We start from the raw sequence: 7,921 nt of genomic DNA on the forward strand, positions 1-7,921 counted from the left end.
TTGTGTTTACAAAATTAAGCTGGAAAGTGGAGGACCAGAAATGTGTGTAGAGCAGATGTAGAGACGACCAATCACAGCAGCCCTTATTGTCTACATCAGTTCGATGTGTAGTTAGTAGTTCTGGAGGTGCATGTGGGTTGGTGCAGACGCTCTGTTCACGATGACGCAGACTCTGTATCGTGATGCAGACGATTTGACGCATGACCATAAATTGGGCTTTAAGCAGTGGTTGTTTTAGCAGGTTTTTCTGTACCTGCATACTGCGGTCGTGGTCATTACTCCAATGCCAATAGTCCTAACCTTGAGTCAGTCAGATTGGAGATCTTCTGCCCCTCTCGAGCTCCTCTGGGGGTGTCCCCCATGAGTCGATCTGTAGCTCTGTGAGGCTTCTCCTCATGGAGGAAGTGGTTCAGGCTGCGACCCTCCCTGCCTCAAGTTCTGTCTTTCCAAGTTGTCAACTGCCTCTCCAGTCGTCATCAGTCTATTCCTGATTGTCATCCAGACTATTCCTGGGAGTCACTGGTTTTGCCAGAGTAGATAGTTCTTAAATCCGTCTTGTAGAGGAGCTCCTGAACACATCATCATGTGACCTGAGGTTTTTTGGTGTTTCGGGTCTTTCAACATCAGACTCCTTTGTCCAGGTGACCAAGCCACGGCTGATCAGACTGTGTCTTGTGTTCTGTAGCACTCACTTCCCCCATGGTTTCCTCTCTGGATCATCTTGATGATTTCTCAGCTGCTTCTGTGGTATTTTTGATGTTCTTCTGCTCCTTGCTGTTCCTGCTCTGTCCAGTGCTCTGAGGACTCTGTGAAGTGGCCCATGAATCCTCTGCAGCCAACCTCGATGGGCATTTTACCTTCCAGCCCTGAGCTCGACAGTCGATGGTCAGATGTTCATACTTGGACCTCTTTGTTTCATGAGCCTCTTCTACGTGGTCCTTCCATGACCCTGTCAGCTCCAGGATTATGATGTTCTTCTTCTCTCTGAGAACACCAGGATGTCTGGCCTCAGGGTGGAGCTGATGATGTTCTGAGGGAATCTCAGTTGCTTCTCAAGGTCTACAGAGAACTTCCTACAGAGAACTTGTTGTCTTCTTCTCTGTTTTTGGCTGCTCTTCTTTCTTGATAAATGTGATGTGCAGGTGGATTAGTGCTGTTACTTTGCTGCACCTGCTGATCTCTCTGTTGGTGGAATCTGCTGTTGGTTTCAGAACCTGGTTGTGGCGACAGGTGTAATGACCCTGGCTGAGGACTGTTGGGCAGGAGATCAGGAAGTGCTCCAGGGTTCCTCTTGAAGGACACAGTTGGCAGGTTGGGGCGTCAGCTTTCCCAGGTCATTATGTGACTTTTCAGAACTTTTTACTTAACATCATGTTCTAAACCAAACTGGGAGCAGATCAGAAGCTGCTGTAGACCTGCACTGTGAGGACACAGGACCAGATCATCTGCAAACATCAGATGGTCACACAGAGAATCTCCAACAAAACATCCAGGTTTAACTTCATGAAGCTGCAGACAGAGGAGTTCTATTTCTCCAAGATCTGGTTCAGCGCACAGATCCACGTGTCAGTGCCATGTCCACGCTTAAAGACAAACTGATGAGTCTCATGTTCTGTTTGTGTCCTCACAGAGATCATCAGGAGGAGCTCGGAGAACATCAGAGGAACCACAGAGAAGATGGAGTTTGATGAAGACTTCAGAGAACATAGAGAGACAGGGGATGATGTGAGAGAGGAGAGTCATGAGTCACAGGTGAGTCTCCAACACACCAGGTCCAGAGTCATTTGGTTTGTGTCAAACTCACACGTTTGTTCACTGCTGAGTTGAATCAAATCAAACTTTATTTATAAAACACTTTTCATACAAAAATGCAACACAAAACGCTTTACAATGATTAAAAACAATTCCACATTTCCTTCCTTCTACACACCAGCCTTTGTAAAGCTTCAAGTCTCAGAGATGTTCTCCACACTGTACTGGTGTTGTAACTATGAGGACCTCTCGAAAACGAGACGGTGAGACATTTCAAGGGACTCATCCTCCAAACAAATACATACAAACACTGTGCTCCAAGACCAAAGTCCTGTCCAGTCTGTGATCAGTCACCGTGAACTGTTCCATGATGTTTTCCAACATGTGGTGCGAGGCTCATAGTCACAGTTCATGAGTTCAGAGTTTTACTTTCACTTTCAGTTAGACTTTCAGCCAAGTGGAGCATTGAACAGTCACCGCCACAGTGATCCCAACTTTTAGAAAAATCAGGACCTGAGCCAATCAGCAAAAGATCATGTTTGTGAACAGGCAGATGTTTCTATGTCTCCACAGAGACGCCAGACACACGACTCACCAGTTCTGCAGGCGTCCGAGTGTCCTGCAGGGAAAGTTCTGTGGAGACACACAGGTTCACCCGACCATGAGCTTCTCATAGAAAAATCATGTCCGAGTATCAAATCCAGAGTTAATTTGTGTTGGGAGAGCAGAGCAGAGAGAATCTCTCCAAGTATAAAAACACGAGACACAGAGACACCGAGACAAAGCAGGAGAGAAACACGTCCACCCAGAGAGAAAGAACAATGAACTCTGGCTCTGCTCACAGTTTACACAGTGTTTCTGTCACCGAGAAAATTCATTTCTAGAATCACAACAGAAACATTAGAGAAAGAAACAAGTTCAAACCAACTTTGATTTTATTTTTCAGGCCCAAAATGGAGCTGCAGAAGAACAACAAACGTAAGTGTGAAACATTTGAGCTGAATCTACAAAATAATGGTCCAATCTCCATGGAGCACGACTGGACACATGAGGGACCACAGTGTCTGGTCCTGGTCTGGTCCTGGTCTGGTCTGGTCTGGTCTGTCTGGTCCTGTCTGTCTGGTCTGGTCTGGTCCTGGTCTGGTCTGGTCTGGTCTGGTCTGGTCTGGTCTGGTCTGGTCCTGGTCTGGTCTGGTGTGGTCCTGGTCTGGTCTGGTCTGGTCTGGTCTGGTCCTGGTCTGGTCTGGTCTGGTCTGGTCTGGTCTGGTCTGGTCTGGTCCTGGTCTGGTCTGGTCTGGTCCTGGTCTGGTCCTGGTCTGGTCCTGGTCCTGGTCTGGTCTGGTCTGGTCTGGTCCTGGTCTGGTCCTGGTCTGGTCTGGTCTGGTCTGGTCTGGTCTGGTCTGGTCTGGTCTGGTCTGGTCTGGTCTGGTCTGGTCTGGTCTGGTCTGGTCTGGTCCTGGTCTCTGGTCTGGTCTGGTCTGGTCTGGTCTGGTCTGGTCTGGTCCTGGTCTGGTCTGGTCCTGGTCTGGTCTGGTCTGGTCCTGGTCTGGTCTGGTCTGGTCTGGTCCTGGTCTGGTCTGGTCTGGTCCTGGTCCTGGTCTGGTCTGGTCTGGTCTGGTCTGGTCTGGTCCTGGTCCTGGTCCTGGTCTGGTCTGGTCTGGTCTGGTCCTGGTCTGGTCTGGTCTGGTCTGGTCTGGTCCTGGTCTGGTCCTGGTCCTGGTCTGGTCCTGGTCTGGTCTGGTCTGGTCCTGGTCTGGTCCTGGTCTGGTCCTGGTCTGGTCTGGTCTGGTCTGGTCCTGGTCCTGGTCTGGTCCTGGTCTGGTCCTGGTCTGGTCTGGTCTGGTCTGGTCTGGTCTGGTCTGGTCTGGTCTGGTCTGGTCTGGTCTGGTCTGGTCTGGTCTGGTCTGGTCTGGTCTGGTCTGGTCTGGTCTGGTCCTGGTCTGGTCTGGTCTGGTCTGGTCTGGTCTGGTCTGGTCTGGTCTGGTCTGGTCCTGGTCCTGGTCTGGTCTGGTCTGGTCTGGTCTGGTCTGGTCTGGTCCTGGTCTGGTCCTGGTCTGGTCCTGGTCTGGTCCTGGTCCTGGTCCTGGTCTGGTCTGGTCTGGTCTGGTCTGGTCTGGTCCTGGTCTGGTCTGGTCTGGTCTGGTTGGTCCTGGTCTGGTCTGGTCCTGGTCTGGTCTGGTCTGGTCTGGTCTGGTCTGGTCCTGGTCCTGGTCTGGTCTGGTCTGGTCTGGTCTGGTCTGGTCTGGTCCTGGTCTGGTCTGGTCTGGTCTGGTCTGGTCTGGTCTGGTCTGGTCTGGTCCTGGTCTGGTCTGGTCTGTCTGGTCTGGTCTGGTCTGGTCTGGTCTGGTCTGGTCCTGGTCTGGTCCTGGTCTGGTCTGGTCCTGGTCTGGTCCTGGTCTGGTCTGGTCTGGTCTGGTCCTGGTCTGGTCCTGGTCTGGTCTGGTCTGGTCTGGTCCTGGTCCTGGTCCTGGTCTGGTCTGGTCTGGTCTGGTCTGGTCTGGTCCTGGTCTGGTCTGGTCTGGTCTGGTCTGGTCCTGGTCTGGTCCTGGTCCTGGTCTGGTCTGGTCTGGTCTGGTCTGGTCTGGTCTGGTCTGGTCTGGTCTGGTCTGGTCTGGTCCTGGTCTGGTCCTGGTCTGGTCTGGTCTGGTCCTGGTCCTGGTCTGGTCTGGTCTGGTCTGGTCTGGTCTGGTCTGGTCTGGTCTGGTCCTGGTCTGGTCTGGTCTGGTCTGGTCTGGTCTGGTCTGGTCCTGGTCTGGTCCTGGTCCTGGTCTGGTCTGGTCTGGTCTGGTCTGGTCCTGGTCTGGTCTGGTCTGGTCTGGTCTGGTCTGGTCTGGTCTGGTCTGGTCTGGTCTGGTCTGGTCTGGTCTGGTCTGGTCCTGGTCCTGGTCTGGTCTGGTCTGGTCTGGTCTGGTCTGGTCTGGTCTGGTCTGGTCTGGTCTGGTCTGGTCTGGTCTGGTCTGGTCTGGTCTGGTCTGGTCCTGGTCTGGTCCTGGTCTGGTCTGGTCTGGTCTGGTCTGGTCTGGTCTGGTCTGGTCTGGTCCTGGTCTGGTCCTGGTCTGGTCTGGTCTGGTCTGGTCTGGTCTGGTCTGGTCTCTGGTCTGTCTGGTCCTGGTCTGGTCCTGGTCTGGTCCTGGTCTGGTCCTGGTCTGGTCTGGTCTGGTCTGGTCTGGTCTGGTCCTGGTCTGGTCTGGTCTGGTCCTGGTCTGGTCTGGTCTGGTCTGGTCCTGGTCTGGTCTGGTCTGGTCTGGTCCTGGTCTGGTCTGGTCCTGGTCTGGTCTGGTCTGGTCTGGTCTGGTCTGGTCTGGTCTGGTCTGGTCTGGTCTGGTCTGGTCTGGTCCCTGGTCTGGTCTGGTCCTGGTCTGGTCCTGGTCCTGGTCTGGTCTGGTCTGGTCTGGTCTGGTCTGGTCCTGGTCTGGTCTGGTCTGGTCTGGTCTGGTCTGGTCTGGTCTGGTCCTGGTCCTGGTCTGGTCTGGTCTGGTCCTGGTCTGGTCTGGTCCTGGTCTGGTCCTGGTCTGGTCTGGTCTGGTCTGGTCTGGTCTGGTCTGGTCTGGTCTGGTCTGGTCTGGTCTGGTCTGGTCTGGTCTGGTCTGGTCTGGTCTGGTCTGGTCCTGGTCTGGTCTGGTCTGGTCTGGTCTGGTCTGGTCTGGTCTGGTCTGGTCTGGTCTGGTCTGGTCTGGTCTGGTCTGGTCTGGTCTGGTCCTGGTCTGGTCTGGTCTGGTCTGGTCTGGTCTGGTCTGGTCTGGTCTGGTCTGGTCCTGGTCTGGTCTGGTCTGGTCCTGGTCTGGTCTGGTCTGGTCCTGGTCTGGTCTGGTCTGGTCTGGTCTGGTCTGGTCTGGTCTGGTCTGGTCTGGTCTGGTCCTGGTCTGGTCCTGGTCTGGTCTGGTCTGGTCTGGTCTGGTCTGGTGGTCTGGTCTGGTCTGGTCTGGTCTGGTCCTGGTCTGGTCTGGTCCTGGTCTGGTCTGGTCTGGTCTGGTCCTGGTCTGGTCCTGGTCCTGGTCTGGTCTGGTCCTGGTCTGGTCCTGGTCTGGTCTGGTCCTGGTCTGGTCTGGTCCTGGTCTGGTCTGGTCTGGTCTGGTCCTGGTCTGGTCTGGTCTGGTCTGGTCTGGTCTGGTCCTGGTCTGGTCTGGTCTGGTCCTGGTCTGGTCTAAACTGGACTTGTGTGTTTCAGGTTGGATGGGGCAGAGCTGCGTAAACTCTCAGATCTGAGGAAGTGTGAGTCTTGTTTTGTGTCTTAATAAGAGAATCACAATGACAGAAACATGAAATAAACATGTTGTGACTTTAACGTGGGACTGGACTCACCTTTCACACTGACACGACTCCAGGTCTGTGGAGAACGTTCACGCTGACACGACTCCAGGTCTGTGGAGAACGTTCACGCTGACACGACTCCAGGTCTGTGATGGAACGTTCACACTGACACGACTCCAGGTCTGTGGAGAACGTTCACGCTGACACGACTCCAGGTCTGTGATGGAACGTTCACGCTGACACGACTCCAGGTCTGTGGAGAACGTTCACGCTGACACGACTCCAGGTCCGTGGAGAACGTTCACGCTGACACGACTCCAGGTCTGTGGAGAACGTTCACGCTGACACGACTCCAGGTCCGTGGAGAACGTTCACGCTGACACGACTCCAGGTCCGTGGAGAACGTTCACGCTGACACGACTCCAGGTCTGTGGAGAACGTTCACGCTGACACGACTCCAGGTCTGTGATGGAACGTTCACGCTGACACGACTCCAGGTCTGTGGAGAACGTTCACGCTGACACGACTCCAGGTCTGTGGAGAACGTTCACGCTGACACGACTCCAGGTCTGTGGAGAACCTACAGACACAGAGAGAACATCTGTAGAAGCATCAGCTCAGTTGAACAAACTCTTGAACCCTGAGTGGTTTATCTGAGTCAGCAGATCCACGTGGTGTCCAATAAAGCCCATGACACTAAAGACTAAACTCTTTGTGGCTCCTGTAAACGCCTCCAGCTCTACGTCCACTGATGCTTTCACACATGAACATTCTCCTCACATTCACATGTTTGTGTTTCAGACTCCTGTGACGTCTCTCTGGACCCAAACTCAGCTCACAGACGCCTGAGGATGTCTGACCACCATCGAACTGTGACACTTGTGAAGAAGATCAATGAGCAGAAGTATCCAGATCATGAGGACAGGTTCACAGGCTTTAACTTTCAGGTCCTGAGCTGCACTGGCCTGAGGGGGCGCTGTTACTGGGAGGTGAACTGGAGCGGGTGGGTTTTTATAGCAGCGAGTTACAGAAAGATCAGACGGAGCGGAAGAAGAGAGAGTGGGTTTGGAAACAATGATCACTCCTGGAGTCTGGAGATCAACAAAGGAAAGTGCTTTGCCCACCACAACAAAGAGAAAACATTCAGTCTGTGATTGGCTGAGCTCCTCAGGGGGCGTGTCCTCTGGTGAAGGGGGCGTGTCCTCGGGCAGAGTGGGCGTGTTCCTGGACTCTGAGGCTGGAGCTCTGTCCTTCTATCAGATCTCCTCTGATGAAGAACTGTTCCACATCCACACCTTCTCCTCGTTCTTCTCTGAGCCTCTGTTTCCAGGGTTTAGACTGTGGACTGAAGGTTCCTCTGTGACTCTGGTCGACCTGAGCTCCTCCTGATGTTGTGTCCACAGAGTCTCCTTCAGACAGAGTCACTGATGATCTCTGACAAACTGGGACTTTACCTGGACTTGACTTTGGTCAGTTTTCTACTTTTTTCAGTTTTTATTATTCTATATTTTAGCAAATTCTACAAAACTCTGACATTTTTTTTTAACATATTTTAAAATAATCCTTAAACATTTTTAAACCAGTGAAGAAAATGTTCCAAGAGTGAAACAGGGAGAGAAGATGTGGGACTCTACACCCACTAAACCATTCTTGGATTCAGAAACACTTTTTCTTTTTCCCTGAAATGTTCTTTAGTGTTTTATTGACAGAAACTGTCCCAGTTCTATTGTGGACATATGTGGACAATAATCTGCCTTGTTCTACATCTGTTGTTCCATTTTCCAGAGCTGCCTGGATTATAAAGCTTTCAGATTCTGTTGAAGTTTATTCAACTCCTGAGTCGACTCCGGTGGTTTTTGTGTCTTGTTTGTGTCTCTGTTTGTTGGATTTTGTCTTAATGTTTTTGTTTTTGTCCAAC

General features: G+C 52.4%; 1 protein-coding gene across 1 annotated transcript in view; it reads left to right on the forward strand.

Annotated features, from left to right (window-relative positions):
* The window catches only part of LOC129408291 (butyrophilin-like protein 3), a 16,018-nt gene extending 8,552 nt beyond the window's left edge, over nucleotides 1-7,466 (forward strand). The window contains exons 9-11 of the mRNA XM_055151440.1: nucleotides 2,699-2,730; nucleotides 5,921-5,964; nucleotides 6,805-7,466. Of these exons, the coding sequence (XP_055007415.1) occupies nucleotides 2,699-2,730; nucleotides 5,921-5,964; nucleotides 6,805-7,157 (429 nt within the window). The 3' untranslated portion in view covers nucleotides 7,158-7,466. The remainder of the gene's footprint in view (nucleotides 1-2,698; nucleotides 2,731-5,920; nucleotides 5,965-6,804) is intronic.
* The last annotated feature ends 455 nt before the right edge of the window (nucleotides 7,467-7,921 follow it).

The sequence above is a fragment of the Boleophthalmus pectinirostris genome, unplaced genomic scaffold, assembly GCF_026225935.1.
Source record: "Boleophthalmus pectinirostris isolate CB_2022bp ecotype Guang Dong unplaced genomic scaffold, ASM2622593v1 HiC_scaffold_16, whole genome shotgun sequence".
NCBI classification, from domain to species: domain Eukaryota; kingdom Metazoa; phylum Chordata; class Actinopteri; order Gobiiformes; family Gobiidae; genus Boleophthalmus; species Boleophthalmus pectinirostris.